This window comes from Bidens hawaiensis, unplaced genomic scaffold (genome assembly GCF_021521415.1).
Source record: "Bidens hawaiensis isolate Kalapana, Puna unplaced genomic scaffold, B.hawaiensis_p1.1 tig00011830_1, whole genome shotgun sequence".
Taxonomy (NCBI): Eukaryota; Viridiplantae; Streptophyta; class Magnoliopsida; order Asterales; family Asteraceae; genus Bidens; species Bidens hawaiensis.
The window spans coordinates 164,762-184,382 of record NW_027491942.1 but is presented as its reverse complement, the minus strand read 5'-3'; the positions used below and the strand labels follow the sequence as shown (position 1 = coordinate 184,382).

The 19,621-nt window shown below is 32.6% G+C and overlaps 3 protein-coding genes across 4 annotated transcripts; 1 reads left to right on the top strand and 2 right to left on the bottom strand.

The window, feature by feature from the left end:
* Positions 1-715: 715 nt before the first annotated feature.
* Positions 716-17,427, top strand: LOC143539230 (transcription factor bHLH18-like). 2 transcript variants are annotated; one of them, XM_077032603.1, is made up of 6 exons: positions 716-782; positions 1,186-1,250; positions 1,371-1,856; positions 1,951-2,337; positions 2,444-2,836; positions 17,159-17,427. In XM_077032603.1, the coding sequence occupies exons 2-5, from the start codon at positions 1,218-1,220 to the stop codon at positions 2,504-2,506; spliced, it is 969 nt and encodes a 322-aa protein (XP_076888718.1). In that variant the 5' UTR covers positions 716-782; positions 1,186-1,217; the 3' UTR covers positions 2,507-2,836; positions 17,159-17,427. The 2 variants fall into 2 exon arrangements, with proteins under 2 accessions (XP_076888718.1, XP_076888717.1); XM_077032602.1 differs by lacking the exon at positions 716-782 and having other exon boundaries at positions 825-1,250; positions 17,159-17,426.
* On the bottom strand, positions 3,122-5,148 carry LOC143539215 (uncharacterized). The gene is made up of 3 exons (XM_077032594.1): positions 4,965-5,148; positions 3,437-4,783; positions 3,122-3,339 (listed from the first exon to the last, which is right to left on the bottom strand). Exons 1-3 carry the CDS (start codon positions 5,146-5,148, stop codon positions 3,122-3,124), a joined length of 1,749 nt encoding a protein of 582 aa, XP_076888709.1.
* LOC143539213 (uncharacterized) lies at positions 5,242-6,793 on the bottom strand. The gene is made up of 3 exons (XM_077032593.1): positions 6,292-6,793; positions 5,860-6,182; positions 5,242-5,754 (listed from the first exon to the last, which is right to left on the bottom strand). Exons 1-3 carry the CDS (start codon positions 6,791-6,793, stop codon positions 5,242-5,244), a joined length of 1,338 nt encoding a protein of 445 aa, XP_076888708.1.
* Positions 17,428-19,621: the final 2,194 nt, after the last annotated feature.

Genomic DNA, 19,621 nt, shown 5'->3' with positions numbered 1-19,621 from the left:
TTTTTTTTTTTATTTTTTTATAAATATATTCAAACAACATATTATTAAAAAAACACATAAATTATTAAACAAAACACATATTAATAAAAAAAACACATTAATATCTAAAATTCAAATTACAAAAAAAAACATACTAAAAATTAAACAATATTTTTTTAATTGGTATTAAAATGGGTGAAATGAAGTATAGTTTATATAGAATTTTTTTTTTCGGCTGATCAAACACACCCCAACGGGTGAAAAACCCTAAAAAATTGTGCCCTCCTCTCTCTCTTCTCCCGCTACCATGCTCACGGCTATCCAAAGCGCCTCTCTAGCGCCCCTGTTGGTGTGGTATTAGCGCCTGGGGGCGCGAGCGGAGGGGCTCTAACGCCCCCTTTGAAGCCCCCACACCCTTCAGTCTTATGAGGATTTAATTTCCCAAAATGTTAGTAGGTAAAACTGTAAAAGTGTAAATAAAATACAGGAGTTATACGGTTTACAAGAAGGATTTGGACAACAGTTGGGTGTATTGATTCATTAATAATTGCCCATGCTTGCACATCATATGCTAGATAAACTTAAAATAATAAAAAAGGCAGGTTTTTGTAGGCGAAATGCCGAGAGAATCAATTCCAGACGGAATTGCTTTTCGGTCACGTGTCTCAGCTGAATACAACACACTGTATCCATCAATTTACTACAAACCCTTCAAGTATTTATTCTCTGTGGTTCATATGCCAAACCAGAAATATTCCACAAAAAAGGCTGTTTAATTAAAAAGTAGTCTTTCTTTTCCAAAGGTAATTCCTTTCTTTCCCTGTTTAGCTCTCATTCTCATCTCCAAGTACCTGGTCGATCTTCATGACTATCACATCAAATCATGATTTTGAAGCTTGTGCTCATAGTTATTTTTCGGTTGAGACTTTTCGGTATTCAAAATTAAGAAAAAATGACTAAGATTTCTACTCGTTTTGTTGTTTTGGGTAAAGGGGACAGTACCCTGGCAAATTTTATTAAACACTCCTTTTGATCATGTTTAAGAGTTTCGAATTGTCCCGAGAGAGTTTTCATCATCAAAAGATTTTGCACGCTAAATTCGTGTTGCTAAGTTTGAAATCTTATGGAGTGAATAAAGGTTTTTTGTTCTTCTTGTGTGATATCTTGTGTGAGATATATCTAATGAGAATTAGTCTGTACTTGCAGCCTACATTGGAATTAATACTTACATCCTAGCCATGGATATGCCTTCTTCTTGGATACCAGAACTGGTAAGCAAAATATACAGGCTGTATAGATGTATTGTTAGGTTATACATGAATCATAATATTATATATACTTTATTGATCTAGATATAATTTTTTAATGCGTTTGTTGAATCCCTTTTTTAGGAGATGCAAGATCAAGGGTTCATGAATCAATACCAGATGAACAAACCCTATCATCATCTCATGGAGGATTTCAGTGTTGATTCATTTTCATCAGATAGCTACACAGAAACCCCGTCGTTTATCGATCAATCGTTTCAAACCCATAAGCGCCTCGAAGAACCAGCCAATATCAAACAACCATTTAATTACAAATCAACCAACAGTATCAACAAGAAGTTATATCCTCCAACTGAAAAATCCAAATCAAAACTAGTTTCTGATTCTCCCAACACTTTCACAATATCTTTTGGAGACATAAAGCCTAAAGATGAGATCCTATCATTTAGTGATTCATATGGTTTCACAGAAGCGGGCACAAGAAAGGTTCCCACCCCTACTCGGAATCCGATTCAAGTTCAAGATCATGTGTTGGCTGAGAGGAAGAGAAGAGAAAAGTTGGCTCAGCGGTTTGTTGCTTTGTCTTCACTCCTTCCTGACTTGAAGAAGGTAATGAATGACAATTTATTAACAAAACCCTAGAAGAAGTATTTCATATGTAGTTTATTAATTAACGATTTTTTTGATGACTGTTTGGTGATAGATGGATAAGGCAACTGTGTTAGAAGATGCAGCTAATTACATCCAAGAACTTCAAAATCGCGTTAAGGAACTTGAGGGGTTATCTGCCTTGAAGCGAAAGAATATGCAAGAATCGGTTATCACAGGTAAACGATCAAGGCTTAGTAGCAGTGATGATGATGGTTCGTCTTCTAATGAAGCAAACTACGAAGAGAGTAGCAGCCCTTGCAATCCAGAGATTGAAGTGAGGACATCCGGATGCAGTCTACTTGTCGAAATCTATAGCCAGAAGAACTGCATATCGATAGTGAAATTGTTAAGTGAGATGCAGAAGCTTGGTTTATCTATTGTCAGTTGTAACACCATCCCATTCGCTGATACCACTCTTCTTGTCACCATTGTTGCTCAGGTATAACATACATACAAAAATGATAAATCTTTTTAACTTCTTATGGGTAGTTCTTTAATAGTAAATATATAAGATATTTATATTTATTTTATCTCGATTCGTGCAGAAGAATGACGACTTCAATATGTCATCAACGGATCTTGTGAAGAATCTGCAACTGGTTGTTTGAACTTCTAACTGAATTGCAATTTGAAGTTCAATATTTCATAACATTCATAATTAACCTACTTTCCCCTAAGAGCTGAATGCGAGTATGTAAACCAAGGACAATGACTTGTGTCGAATATTGGCTGATCGACACATCCGTGTTATTTCATCAAACAACTCAAATCACATTCGTAGCATACAAATGTGGAAAAGCTGGATTCAATGTACTATGTCTTTTTAAGTACTCTTGAAAAGGAACCCGAGTTTAAAGCAGTTCAACACAAGGGGCCGGTACTCTTCGGTTCTTGCATAATGTATATCTTCATTTTCTTTTTATATATTTCTGTACTAGGTTAGTTGCCCGTGTAGAACACGGGTTTAAGAAATTTTATTTTATAATTCTAAAAACATTTGAAATATTTGAAGAAACAATGTGGTATTAAATATTAAAGGTAGAAGCATATGTTTAATTTACTAACACATTAATCTTAAATATTATATGGTTGGACACAATATAAATGGTAACATAAATGATAGATTTATTCATGTAAAGTGAAAAAAGACACAAAAACTGATAAATTGTTGAAACTAAGGAAGAAAGTAAGTTACAATCAAATTTGACAAAGTGAAACATAAATTACAAATCTCGAAATATCTCTTTGTAAACAACATTAGATGTCTTATTTGTAAGTTTGCCATCTGCGTCGAATATTAATAATTTGACTCCGTCTCTACTCTTCACTCTTGATAGTGCCACATACAACTGTCCATGGCTGAAAACCGGATGCTTTAAATACAAACCAACTTTTGATAGTGACTGTCCTTGGCTTTTGTTAATCTTCATTGCAAAACATACTGAAATTGGAAATTGTCTTCTAAAACTTGAAAGGAATCTTGTTATCTGTAGGTATCATATTTACTCTGTGAATATGTGTGCGAGTACCAATATTACCTCCAGATATTATTTCAGCTACTACGACATGTTTTTTAAGAGATATGACTCGCAGCCTAGTACCATTACACAAACCAATTTGATGGTCAATGTTTCGGAGTAACATAACAGGAACACCCACCTTTAAGACCAATCTATGATTTGGCAATCCGAAAATTTTAAGACCGTTTAACACGTCGGGCGAGTATAAATTTGCTTGCAACGGATCAACGAAGTCTTCTGTTGGACAGATACTATCTGAGCTAAGGTACTCCTTTTCATCTCTGGGAAAAAGTGAGATCAATCGATCATTAATGTCTTGGACATCTTCATTGGTAGGTGCAAGTATTGCTCTTTCACGAAAGAATTCAATATTTTTGATATTTTGTAGAATTGAAGGATAAACAAAATCAATTAAACTTTGAATCGGATCATACGAGTCATTGATCAAAAGATCATGAGGTATGTCTATTGTTGCTTCACCATCATTTGAACCACCGACATTTCCCTCGCCTATATCCAACAGCCATTTAGCAAACTGGTTTGTCTGCTCAATATCAGATGCTTGAGCTCCGATGGTTAACCGCATGTTTTTTGTTAACCTAAGAAGTTTGCATTTACCCCAAATATAGGAAGAACATAAAGATGCATTCACAATCTGTTGTCTGCTTCCGTTTGTAATAACCGGAAGAACTTGCCTAAAATCACCACCAAAAACAATAATTTTACCTCCAAATGGGATTCCCGAATTGATAGAAGTATTAGGAGTTAATACGTCCGTCATTGTTCTATCAAGAGCTTCAAATGCATGTTTATGTATCATTGGGGCTTCATCCCATATAATCAATTTTGTTTCCTTTAGTAAATGCGCATCATCACTTCCTGGTTTTATGCTGCAAGTTGAGTCCTCGTTAAGATTTATAGGAATATGAAATCTGGAGTGTATTGTTCTACCTCCTGACAACAGCAATGATGCAATACCACTTGAAGCAACATTCAATACAATTTGACCTTTAGATCGTATTGCCACAGATAATGTCTTCCACAAAAATGTCTTTCCTGTTCCACCATAGCCGTAAAGAAAAAATACACCTCCTTTGTTAGCTTCAACTGCGTTCATGATTTCGTCAAACACTTTTCGTTGTTCATCTGTTAATGAACTTATAAGGCTGTGAGACTCATTTTGTAAAGTGATTGTGTCATAAGAGAGTTCGTCAACAATTAAACGATTGTTTGAAGAAGCTATAGAATCGTGATCAGGATACGGCATAGTTTGAAATCTACGTAGGCTTGAGTTATTTCGAAGTAGGTACTTCTTAATCTCACACAAAGTTAAGTTCTTAATTTGAGTTTCTGGAAGTGATAAATCTGCAAAATTGTATTAATAAAATATAAACAATATTATATAAAGTACGTATATGAACAAAACATAAAAACGAAAAACCAAATTCATTAAGGATGGTAAAAATTGAAAATTTATAATTAATCTTCATTTGAAAGTATAATATGGTTCATATATATTTTAGTACTGAATAACGAATTGGAGTACCTGGAATATTCAATATTCTTTGTTGTGTGTAAATAATGCCATCTGATAGATATTCCCATGTTTTTTCCCACACAAAATCAGGTCTAGAAAGAGAGCTGGACAATAACATTGATCCAAATAAAGCACGAAGATAATAACCAGAACCAGATGCACTCGCCTCCTTAATTGCTTCAATATATTCCATGTCATCATCGAGTAGTCCACGTGCATAGCAAGCATCTCTAAATGTAGGATATGTCTGGCCATCTACCGTTCGAATATCATCAAAAGATTTTGGTCATTTGACTTTGTTTAGAAGAATTCTTAAGAAATACGCCTCACCGAGAGACGGAGAAACTTGATGAATTCTTCCAATTGAAAAACCCTGCTTTCGTCGTTCCCACTTTCGTTGTTCAAGTTTCCAAACAAACTTAGTAGGAAATTCAACATAAGTAAGATTTCGTGCTTCGTTATTAATTTGGTTACACAACATCCAAGCTGAAAACATTGATGAAGAAACTGATGGTTTGTTAAGGACATCATCAATATCATCATCGGGCTCGTACGTAACCTGTTGTTGACCAGGGAGATGGAAAGGAAGCCTAATTACTGAAGGCGAGTTGTAATGTACTTCAAATGCAAATATCCTCCATGCTGCTTCACACGCAGAAAGGTATCGACAATCATAATATTCTCTAATTTCATCTCTTGCTTTATCTTGATCATCTTGATTGTCAGCGTCTACAACAGCAACTGTAGCCCTGTCAGGACCTTTGTTAATGTATTTGAATAAATACTTTATGGATGCAGCCTGATTACACCACTCAACGTTAATATGTGCTTGATATCTTTTCAGAAGCGTTTAATTATATGGCACGACACTTCTGTTGTCTAAGTCCACAACAGACTTTTAAACTGTGCATCCAGAATCTCTTCTTCTGTATATAGGATAACCATTTGAATCAATAGAATTGTGAGGTGTAAACTTTTTAGGGAACTTTTTAGAACACCTTCTATTAATCATGCATGAACAGTTCATGTTATCATAACCACAAGGACCATGCATCATGAATTCATTCACAAGGGAATATAATTCATGATCTTCCTTCTTGTCTGGAATCTCGGCCGAAATAAACGGGTCAATATGATCAACGGTAGGAAGCTTGTGATCAGCATGCATGAATAAACATATATGGGCATGAGGCAACCCACGCTTTTGAAACTCTACGATATAAACAACTACATAAAAAATGAATATTATTAATGTTCGATATAAATTGAAAGTTGCTAAAAAGAAGACTATGTTTAACAAATACTATTATATTAAGTAAATAATAAAGTAAATCACCTGCTTGAACCTTTCCCAGAACTTCGTCTTTTTTTAAGTCTTTGATTATTGCATCAAGCTTAACTTTAAATAATCTACACATGATGTCAGGCCTGTCTTCAGGATTAATGGTGGTACTATTCAGGAATCTTTTAACTTCAGGCCATTTAGGATTGCATGTTATAGTTATGAAAAAATCTGGATATCCATACCACCTACAAATAGCCATGGCATCTTGGTAGTTTTGCATCATGTACCAAGAACCTCCGGTAAAAGATGAAGGTAATATCACACGTTGACCAACGCGGGACATGTCTTGGTTTTTGGTGTTTTTTAAGTTATGAATATTCTCATATGACTCACATCTAAGAACCTTTTGTTTTTTACGTATGTAGTTGAGTCTTTCGGTTTCAATCATTGTGTATATATCAACTAACTGTTGTTGAAAAAGTCTTCTTCCATTCAGAGGCAATGAGAAAATATTTGGCATATCTTGAATTCTGTACGCAAAAAATTCTCTCATGGTGCAGTTTGGCCGTTTACTTTTTTGTAAGCTTCTAAAATCTCTATGAGGGATGTCAACCCTGTAACAATCATTACCGTAAATATAGAAAAGTGGATATTGAAGAGGAACGTATGAAGGATGCAATTCACTTATATGCTTTAGACTTCCCGTTTTAGTTTAAACAATAATGTCTCGAGGCTCAATATTACCAATATCACCAACAATCAGCGCAGCAACTTCAGAAGAACTCGGCAAGTTGTATGTTCTTCCATCTTGTTGTCTTCTTCCAATAAGACGCAACTTAAGGTTAGCATGAGGATTTTCTTGAAAACGATCTCTTGCCATCCTATAAGATTTCACCAGCTCATTATGAGAATCTAACATACGCTGTAGATCCTTTATTATCTCAAGATCTAGCAAGTTGGAACCTCTTGTAGATTGTTTTTTTGATTGACTGGTAGGAATAAGAATATTCGTTTGTCATTATTTAAAAAAATGACATAAGGTCAAATGTGTAAAAATAGTGAATTAATTGAGTTAATACATACCTAAATAAGCATTGTCTATTTGAGACTTCATTTTCCGTGTCATATATGTATAGTTGCGAAAACTTTGGTTTTGATCCATTCTCTGGCAAAAGACTTCCAATAGAATGATAATTCTGACCGCTAATCCTAAACACGAATGGAGCGTTACCTCTATTAATGGAGGAATCAACCTTTCCGCCCATTGATGTAAACGCGAACATAGAATTGTAGCGTCTAATGTTCTTTAAGAAAAACTTGCTTTTAGGACCAACATTGCTAAATAGATCTTTGTAAGCTGGCGGAGCATCTTTAAATTCAGGTAGCTCGACCTTACCGTAACCACAACATAGGAAATAAGTTGTTTTTCCTTCTTTTTTTTCCTATTCCACCCTCATTTTTCCACAATTTTGCATGGCATAATTCACATATAAGATTCTGATCACCATGATCCAAGTAATTTGTTAAATTAACTGGTGGTCAAAAAATGTATGTGCATTATTAATTGGAATTGTTGTATTATAAGTACCTGTTGAGATTCCTTTGAATGGGTCTTTAACCAAAACTTCGACATCAACTTCTTCATCTGACGTCAAGTCAAGCATAGGTATAGGATTTGTAATCCGCGAGTTACTTATTAGTTTACGCTTTCCTGATGATAACTTTGTTAAAGAAGTAGATGCACAATTGCTGGATGCCATGATAGGTGAAGAAATATAAACTCGACGAGTATCACATAATGAGGTAGACCTGTTGTTTTTGGAAGATGCCCCTGGGGAAAAAATTAAGATTTAAAATATGGTAACATGAGCAAGTTGATAATAATTGATATTATCGTTTATGTTTAAATTATGAAAAATAACCAGTAAACGGGTATCTTACCACTATTGATATCACCTAATGAAGTTGGATTCTTTGTATTTTCATGAAAAGTTTGCAAACTGCTTTGATTTGTAATCATTGTATTTGGTGTCACATTTTCTTTGCCCTGTGTAATTGATGTAGAATTTATTGATGACGAAAAAGGTTTATTAGACTTTTGGGTGTTAGGAGCAATATTAGATCTCCTGCTATCTATAAGTAGCTTTCTTGATTTCCTGGCCTCTGAAGCATTTAACTTACGAATGTCGGCTGAAGATATAGCGGTTCTTTGCATGTCCCCTACATAAAGAAAATAATTGTAGAAATGTTGTTCTACATGGACAAATTTAAATTTTCTGAATTACAAAAATGAACGTAATATAATACAAATTGAAAACTTACAATTTGAAGCATGACCGTTGACAGGCGCTTTAGAGGATGATGCACTTTCAGGGGTGTTGCTTTTAGACATTTCCTTGTATAATAGAGTGCAAATAGAAGTATAAGAAATAGATTTACAAAGTAAAAAACAACTATTTAATGTTATCTATTGATTTTATAATATCGATAAATTAAAATGTTTTTGTAATATGACTTCGTGTTTTAAAATTACATATACAATTTCATTGAGCATTTACAGTTGAAAACTTGAAATTCATGCTAATGACATAAAGACAAGGAAAATTTACAAAGTACAAAAGTTTTATATCTAATACGAAACTATAATAATTATGTTATATATATATATGTATATATTAAAAATTAAACTTGTATTTGTGTTTTAAATCTATTGTAGTTAAGGACAGATTGTATATTCTTTTAAAGGTAAAACGTGTATAAATGACTTGAAAAAAATCGATGCTAAAAACTAAACACATTCCAAGTTTAGACGGATTGAAACTTATAGCAGTGGGAGCAAGGAATTATTTACTTGAACAATATTGGATTTATTGATATGTAGATCTACTTTCCTGAATTTTACCGCCTCTGAAGCATTTGCATAACGAACGTTGTTTACATAAGCTGTAAAAAATAAAAAAATAAAATAAACATATTATTAGATGATGAGTTAAGTTTAACATAAGTAACAAATAAATTTATTTACCATTAGAAATGTCAGATAAAGTAGTTCTTTGCATGTCCCCTACAAAAGAAAAGAAAAAAAAAAGATAAAAAGTTGTTGTAAGGGTTATATAATACAAAATGGAAATCTTACCATTTACGGTAGAGAAGAGCTTTGTGGAACACTCTGTGTAGAGAAAAGCTTTGTGGAACACTTTGTTTATTAAAGAATATAAAGTAAGGGCAAACAGTTTACATATATATGCTATTTAAAGTTGAAATTAGTTAGGTAAACTTTTCCATATAGGCTTACGTTAGGTAACAAAATTATTTGATATGACAAACATATTCTTTTATGTTAACAAAAATAGATTAAATTTAAAAGTTAAAAATCAATCTATGCCCATGATTTACGTTAGTAAATTTTGTCCTTAATTAAAACAATTATAAATTGGGGTAAATATATATTTATATAAGTCAAAAGTTAACATAGATAGTGGATTGAGCATAAACCAGTCAACCTAAAAAAATATATATTTAAAATAAATTTACCTAATTAAAGAATTATTGAATGGGCGTATATTAGTCCGAATCTTTAGCTGCAGGAGTATTGAATTTTCGTCATCATAAATTTAAATTTAATGTCTATACGAAAAAAATTCTGTATTATATTGTTTTTGAATGTCTATTTATTTTAAGTTTTTCGTGTCTCATGTTATAAAAAAAATTCTCTTTTTAAAAGTCCAGACTTAACAGAGTAATTTGATTGAGCATAAAAATAGAATTTTTGTCATCATAAATATAAATTTGATGACTTCAATGAAAAAGTAATATCCATGTAGGTAGTTTTTTTGTAGAAATATAAATTTTGTTAAAGTTTTTCGTATTTTATCTTAATTTTGCATGTAAGTACTTTAAAGTCATACATATACCTACTAATGTAGAATTGTATTTTAATGAAAAAATTAATTAATAGTAATTGGAATATTTTTTGTAGTAATTATACTTTAAGGAAGTGAAATATTATTTGTCTATAATATTAATTTGAAGTTTTGCAAAACATATGTACCACATATAAACATAGCAATAACCAATCATAAAATTTTATCAAAAAAAGGAACCTCCATGTAGTCAAACAAAAAGAAAAATCCCCAACACAATCAAAACAGAAAATATAAAGAAACATAGTCTCAGCAAACCATGCAAAAAAAGACAATAAAAAGGAAAGTTTTTTAAATTAAATAGGAACCAACTACTACTTCTCGGTTTTAGGAATCAACAACGTCTCATTCCAATTTGCATCACGCAAATCCTTTGTGTGAATCTTCTGTTGTTTAGTTGATGACAGAGCGGATGACTCGTCAACGTCTTATACATCTTCAAGATTACGTTTCAAATCAACACTGGCAGCCGTGCCCATACTTTCATTGCTATTGGAAATCGGGGTCCCATTGTCAGTGGTACATGAAATAGAATCCTATATAATAAAAAAAGTAAGGAATTATAAGTTCAATATAGTTAATTTGATTTAAGTAGATAGCGAAAACATAAGTAAAAATAGTAGATAACCTTCAAAGAAACATCCGTCTGTAATGGCAACTCTGAGTTACTTGGGTTCACCGAATCAGAATCTTCAACCTTCATTTTGTATGTAAACTCACATGCTTTACATGTACATTTTTGACCGGTTTATTATATATAAATGAAGAAATTAACAAATTACCTGATTATTATAGAAATTATTTTCGAGCTTTGAAATAATGTTCAGATCTTCAGTCAGTTTTGTAATGGAAAAATACTCAGCATTGTTATCAAGATTATAGTTCTTGATCTCGATCCTAAAGGCGAACTTTCTTTCTAATAAAACGTTGAAGGCAGCAGGAAGAGTTAAAAATTCAGCCGACTGTGAAAAGCATCAAATGTTTTAATTTCAAATATAAAAAGTTATAGAATTTCACTATTATAGTAATGTTATTATAAAACGATTCAAAAAAGACAAAAAGTTTACTTGTTCCTGTTCGTCCAGCACGTCTTTAGCAATTCGTCCTATAAGCTTGTTAGCCTCCCGCTCAAACATTGTAAGAGTCACAGTCCCTGTGCAATCCTGGACTCGTATGGGGATCTTGTATCTTAAAAATATGATTAAAATAAATTAAAAAGATAAAACATGGTTAATATTGTAAAAAAAAAGTTAAAAGATTTGTGAACCTAATCATAGGAGATGATACAATAGTCTGAGTGCAATTGTCATTGAGACATTTGTACTGCTTCGCCACTTCAAAATCGGCTGGATTCTCTCCCTTATCAATTCTGACGGTTGTGGTTTCAACTCCATTTTTACATAAATCACAACTACGATAATTCCATGATTTCTCAATGCATAGAGCTTTGATCTTACCAACAACAATAAGGGATTTAACCTATCCAGAAATAAGAGAATTTTAATAATGATGTTTCAATGAATCTAAAAACAAAAAATTTAAAAAACAATGACATACCTCTTTGATTTCGTTAATTTCACGAATGTTGATGAAATCAATATCATTAAGAAATTCGTCTTCTAGTGACGAGACCATAGAGGTACCAACGGACCGATGAGAGGATGTTTCTTCACCAATGTTAGACAGGAAACTGGTGTGATGAAACATTATTTGTTATAATGAGTAGGTAACTTTTAATAAAAAAAATCAAGACTTTTGGATGGTCTATTTTCATGTGTTACCGTGTTTTGATAATAGCTTTTATCAAAACAGAATCAATTTTTAAATAATATTATTACAATTGTACGATCACAAATTTGGTATGTAAGAATGGGCTGTACAGATTATATTTTTAAATTATAGCATTACAATAATAGTATTACCTTTAGAAAGTAAAGGTAAATATAAATGGTAATTATTTTAAACATATATAATAACAATGTACCTTTTCTTAAATTCTAGGATTTCATCAATTGGTGAATTTATAAACAACCGCGTCGTATCATAAACATTAGAAACAGTCCTGTTATCTCTAATAACATAAATTCGTTAGTTATTTAAAGTACAATGAAATAATGACATGATTTTTTACTTACGTCCGTATATATGCAGATTTCCGAATTGAAGAATTAGGAAAACATGAGCCTGTTGCTTATTTTGCATGTAGTTCAACATTTGCTGACAATATTCCTCCCACAAGGTTAATATGATGTGTCTACCTCTGTAAGATTGTTGATATGGATAACATAAATATAGTTAAGTGCAAATGAATAAAAAAAAGTAAAATTTGAGTTGCTTACTCCAGATCTTCTAATTTGATCTCCATCTTGATTGCTTCTTTGCCACCTCTTACCGGTTTCTTCTCCACCTCATAGCATTTGTAAACATATCCAATAATATCTAGTGTGAAATAAAGTTAGAGCGTTAAGAGTTTTAATGTGTGTTAAACAATTAAGAGTAAATAATAAATAAAATAATACGGTATCTAACCGAGTCTAGTGTACTGAGGTAGAGGGTCTTTTAAAATGGAACCAAAATTGGTGAATTCAAAACCATACTTGGAGCCTTTGAAGGTGGTGCATTTTTTTAGGTCTGTTTGCCAACGGAAAGAAATTTTCTGGCCATTGTCCACATGCTTGATTTTTGCGTCATTTTCGGCCAGTGTGGGCCTAAAAATGAAGTAGCACTCATTCTCTAGGAGATGTTCTTCAAACTTAGGAAAGTAAGTTTTGAACACGCTTGCCTGCATCTTTGTTCCCTGAAAATTTATGTAGTTGAGAGTGCTGAATATTATAAAAAGAAAAAAAAATTTGGTAAATAAATCCTCATCCATTATAATCATTTCAATCGACCAAATTTCGTTAGGGTTCTTGTTGTTTGGTTTTCTCCATAGTCTAATAACTCGAACTTTGATTGTATAGTTTGTCTTGGTAGCATCAAGTTCCCTAAGTTTGATCAAATTTTTTGGCTCCATGTTTCTGTGTATTAGAGACATTGTTAAAAAAGGTGTTGTATTTCGTAAGTAATAAGATATAACAAACTATATAAATTAAAGGGAGAGAACAATTGAATTACCATGGCAGTTAGATCGACTTCGATGGTGATGAGGGTGGATTGTTATTAAAGAATATATAGCAAATGCAAACAGAATAATTTGATATATATGGCAAACATTTTATTTTTATGTTAACAAAAATAAAAGAAATATAAAAGTTAATAACCAATCTGGGGCCTTGATTTTCGTTAGTTATTATTTTCCGTAATTAAAAGTATTAGAAATGTGTTAAATACAAAGCATAGTCAAACAGAATATTTTCATATATATGCCAAACAGTTTACATATATATGTTATTTAAAGTTGAAATTAGTTAGTTAAACGTTTTCATATAGGCTTACGTAAGGTATCAAAATTATTCTGTCACATGATTTTATTTAGTTATTCCTTTTATGTTAACAAAAATACATTAAATTTAAAAGTTATAAATTAATCAGTGCCCATGATTTACGTTAGTAAATTTTGACCTTAATTAAAGCAATTATAAATTGGGATAAATATATATTTATATAAGTCAAAAGTTAACATAGATAATGGATTGAGCATAAATCAGTCAACCTAAAAAATTATATATTTAATATAAATTTACCTAATTAAAGAATTATTGAATGAGCGTATATTAGTCCGAATTTTAAGCTGCATAAGTATTCAATTTTCGTCATGATTAATATAAATTTAATGTCATTACGAAAAAAAATGTGTATTATAATTTATTTGAATGTCTATTTTTTTTTATAAATTTTTCGTATCTCATGTTACAAAAAAAGATTCTCTTTTTAAAAGTCCAGACTTAACATAGTAATTTGATTGAGCATAAATCAATCAAGTTAACAAATTGTATATATAAAATAAATTTAACGAACAACGAATGTATTTAAGTTGATGACAGAGTAATATAACTTGATCTAACTTAATTATATAAATAACTAACGAACACCGAAGATGACGCTTATTAATCAATTAATGCCTAAGTAGATAATGAAGTCGATTTAGTGTTTATATAAATAATTAACGAACACCAAATCAAATGAGAAAGCAACTATAAAATACCGGCGGTCCGAACATGCTGCTGCAACACCGGAGAAGTGGAATCGATTAATGCCTAAATACATAATGAAATCAATTTAGTGTTTATATAAATAATTAACGAAGACCGAATCAAATGAGAAAGCAACAACTATAACATACCGGCTGTCCGAACATGCTGCTGCAACACCGGAGAAGTGGAATCGATTAATGCCTAAATACATAATCAAATCGATTTAGGGTTTATATTAATAGTTAAAGAACAACGAATCAAATCAGAAAGCAAAAACTATAGCATACTGGCGGTGGCGGTGGCTGGTGCGGTGGCGGTGGCGGGTGCTGCAACAGAGTAATATATAAAATAACTTGATCTAACTTAATTATATAAATAACTAACGAACACCAAAGATGACGCTTATTAATCAATTAATGCCTAAGTACATAATGAAATCGATTTAGTGTTTGTATAAATAATTAACGAACACCAAATCAAATGAGAAAGCAACTATAACATACCGGCGGTCCGAACATGCTGCTGCAATACCGGAGAAGTGGAATCGATTAATGCCTAAATACATAATGAAATCAGTTTAGCGTTTATATAAAATAAATTTAACGAACAGCGAATGTAATCGAGTTGATGACAGAGTAATATAACTTGATCTAACTTAATTATATAAATAACTAACGAACACCGAAGATGACGCTTATTAATCAATTAATGCCTAAGTACATAATGAAGTCGATTTAGTGTTTATATAAATAATTAACGAACACCAAATCAAATGAGAAAGCAACTATAACATACCGGCGGTCCGAACATGTTGCTGCAACACCGGAGAAGTGGAATCGATTAATGCCTAAATACATAATCAAATAGATTTAGGGTTTATATTAATAGTTAAAGAACAACAAATCAAATCAGAAAGCAAAAACTATAGCATACCGGCGGTGGCGGTGGCTGTGGCTGGTGCAGTGGCGGTGGCGGGTGCTGCAACAGAGTAATATATAAAATAACTTGATTTAACTTAATTATATAAGTAACTAACGAACACCGAAAATGATGCTTATTAATCAATTAATGCCTAAGTATATAATGAAATCAATTTAGTGTTTGTATAAATAATTAACGAACACCAAATCAAATGAGAAAGCAACTATAACATAACGGCGGTCCGAACATGCTGCTGCAACACCGGAGAAGTGGAATCGATTAATGCCTAAATACATAATGAAATCAGTTTAGTGTTTATATAAAATAAATTTAACGAACAGCGAATGTAATCGAGTTGATGACAGAGTAATATAACTTGATCTAACTTAATTATATAAATAACTAACGAACACCAAAGATGACGCTTATTAATCAATTAATGCCAAAGTACATAATGAAGTCGATTTAGTGTTTCTATAAATAATTAACGTACAACAAATCAAATGAGAAAGCAACTATAACATACCAGCGGTCCGAACATGCTGCTGCAACACCGGAGAAGTGGAATCGATTAATGCCTAAATACATAATCAAATCGATTTAGGGTTTATATTAATAGTTAAAGAATAACAAATCAAATCAGAAAGCAAAAACTATAGCATACCGGCGGTGGCGGTGGCTGGTGCAGTGGCGGTGGCGGGTGCTGCAACAGAGTAATATATAAAATAACTTGATCTAACTTAATTATATAAGTAACTAACGAACACCGAAAATGATGCTTATTAATCAATTAATGCCTAAGTACATAATGAAATCGATTTAGTGTTTGTATAAATAATTAACGAACACCAAATCAAATGAGAAAGCAACTATAACATACCGGCGGTCCGAACATGCTACTGCAACACCGGAGAAGTGGAATCGATTAATGCCTAAATACATAATGAAATCAGTTTAGTGTTTATATAAAATAAATTTAACGAACAGCGAATGTAATCGAGTTGATGACAGAGTAATATAACTTGATCTAACTTAATTATATAAATAACTAACGAACACCGAAGATGACGCTTATTAATCAATTAATGCCTAAGTACATAATGAAGTCGATTTAGTGTTTCTATAAATAATTAACGAACACCAAATCAAATGAAAAAGCAACTATAACATACTGGCGCTCCGAACATGCTGCTGCAACACCGGAGAAGTGGAATTGATTAATGCCTAAATACATAATGAAATCAATTTAGTGTTTATATAAATAATTAACGAAGACCGAATCAAATGAGAAAGCAACAACTATAACATACCGGCGGTCTGAACATGCTGCTGCAACACCGGAGAAGTGGAATCGATTAATGCCTAAATACATAATCAAATCGATTTAGGGTTTTAAATTAATAGTTAAAGAACAACGAATCAAATCAGAAAGCAAAAACTATAGCATACTGGCGGTCCGAACATGCTGCTGCAACACCGGAGAAGTGGAATCGATTAATGCCTAAATACATAATCAAATCGATTTAAGGTTTATATTAATAGTTAAAGAACAACGAATCAAATCATAAAGCAAAAACTATAGCATACCGGCGGTGGCGGTGGCTGGTGCGGTGGCGGTGGCGGGTGCTGCAACACCGGAGAAGTGGAATCCGGTGAGAAAACGGGGTTGGCGATGGCGGTGGCGGGTGTGGGTGCGGCTGCAACACAGGAGAGGAGACGAACGGAGATGAAGGCATTCTACAGCCTGATTACACCAGTGAGGAGGGCATGAAGGATGAATTAGGGTTTGTTTGAAAGATCTAGTGGTAACAATTAGAATCGGGCCGGGTTAATGGTTTCTAAATGGATTGTGGACATAGGCGGGAATGGATGAGTGAGGGTGGGCTAAATGAATAACACGTGGCTAGAGGAAAGCTTTATTTATTTAATTGTATAGATTAGCTTATAAGTAGTTTCTGATATTAATTTACAAGGGTCGTTAGCCATCATTTTTCGTGGGAGGCCACGTTTAATTATGTTCTTGTGGTGTATTTTGAAAACAACCTTTGACATTTTCGTTGTATATATTCTACTAAACATGCCTTGGAGAATCATACCAAATTACTAATTACCAGCTAAGAAGAAACAAACTCTAGCATCAGGTGCTTGAAAATGCGGATATATTTGAATTGTATCTGGAACTGTTTAAATAGCTCATGAACAACTAGGAACACATATTCATGAGTAATTTGTCGCTGATTAGGACGAAGAGATGCATGTGAAATGGAGATTTTGAAATAAAATGTGCATATAATAAGTAGGGAAATAAGAAGCAATGTTAAGTTGAAAATATATGTTCATAAAATTTTTAAACAATCAAAGAAATATTATCTATGACTAAATACAAAAGAGATTCTAACGAAATGTTCAACAAGAACACACTATAAAGGAGCTACAGAAAACCAAGCACCCAGCTAGCTAACCCAAAGCTGAGACCATATATTTTGAACCTAACAAGACTAGCTTGGAGCTAAAACCAGAAGCTAGCCACAATAGCCCAACATGTCACTTAACCATCCGCTGCAAAACTTTATTGCACAGGCATATATGTTTTGCCAGGAACATCATAAAAGAAATGAAAAATGTTCTCAAAGGTTCACGTTCAATGGTTCCAAATTAACAAGATGGGAACTACAAACATAACCACATCTTTCAATAGATTAGTCAAATTCTAATTAAACCAATACAAGACTTAACCCACCAAGATAACTCAAAGTTTCAAACCAATACAAATTTATAGATGAAATCAAACGCGACAATCAGCAAGCGCACCCGGGAGGCCAGGAAATTGATGACACACAGCTACCAAACTTTGAGGCCTATGAAGCTGGGTATGAAATCCTAAAGACCTAAAATGAATAAATAATACAAAACTGCTCGTTTTTTCTCGTTCTTCATATAATTAAACAAGTCTTATCTTGATGTTGTATTACAATCATCATTTGCTCGTTTTGCCTACCCAAATGTTTAATTATATATGTATTTATAAATACATATATATAAATATATGTATTTAATTTAGATGTAACTAACAACAGTTTACAGTTGTGTATGTACTTACGTTGGGTTGTAACCCCACTGTTTTGACTTTGTTTTGGGGCTTGCCCATGTCTGTATATATGTTAAACTTTTTCTAAATAGTAAATACAGTACTCTTGGTAGTTTGGTTTCTGTAACCAAGTTGTGAAGAAGAACAGTATCATTAGGTAAATATATGTTCTAGACAGAATGTTTTTACTTTTGATCCCATCGTATCATTCTCTTTGTTGATTTTTATAACCTTATCCTTTTGTAACTATGCTATGAGAAATGTTCTGAAGTAATTGTAGCATGTATTTGTCATTTATAAATCACCTAGAGATCCCAAAGAAGCTGCATTATTTACAACATGGTGTTAATCTCTTGTAGGAATAGGCAAATCGACAGGGGGGAATATGCAAATAATATTTAACAATTAATATTCAAACTCAAAACAACAAATAATATATAACACCAGCTTAGATATACGAAGCATACTTGAAAGTAACGAATTCAACAAAGGCGCATAGAGTAGGGCCGGCTGGAAAAATATGTGGGAAAATTGTAATTAACATGTTCTCAGTGAATTACAATGGTTACACATAAGCATTGTTTTTTCCTTACAAATGTTCGTTACACATGTAAATAGTCGAATTACGGATGTGTTTTTTTATTAAATTTCGTATATGAATTTACATATAATTAACACTTGTACTAATTAATTTTTATTAACATTTAACACAAACCAAACTACATCTGAATAATGGGTAAGCGAGCAAAGCCTATTCCACTAAATATCAATTCTTGGTTCCTCGGGCTCTGCGAGTCACTGTGGATCACCTTCTGCACCCGCTCTAAAAAGCGAACCGCCTCGGAAGCTAGGGATCCAAATGTTTCGAAGGAACACACACAAACGTGAAAAACATTATAGTTTGATAGGAGTTTCCACACTTTTACAACTCAAGTGAGTTCTCATGGTATATATTCATCCTATGTAAAAAAATATAGAGTTAAATAAACAATGGCCCATTTTAAAAACCAAAAAAATAAACATAGCCTAATAAGGCTGTTTATTACTACAATAACTTTGCTTTTTTATTGTGATTACAATTATCATCAATTTATGAAAAAATTACATATAAAAACTCATTGTATAATACTACTCGGGGCACCCAAAATCACCAAGACGCCATAACATTAATATACATAATCTTTACAAAAAAAATAAAAAAATTACCATACGTCTTTCTGCTTTGTTTTGTTTGGTTATATCAGTCGCTGCCATTTTTTGTGGTGTCATGATTCGTCTTTTTGTGGACCCTCCATTCGGTCTTGCATCTTGCAGAT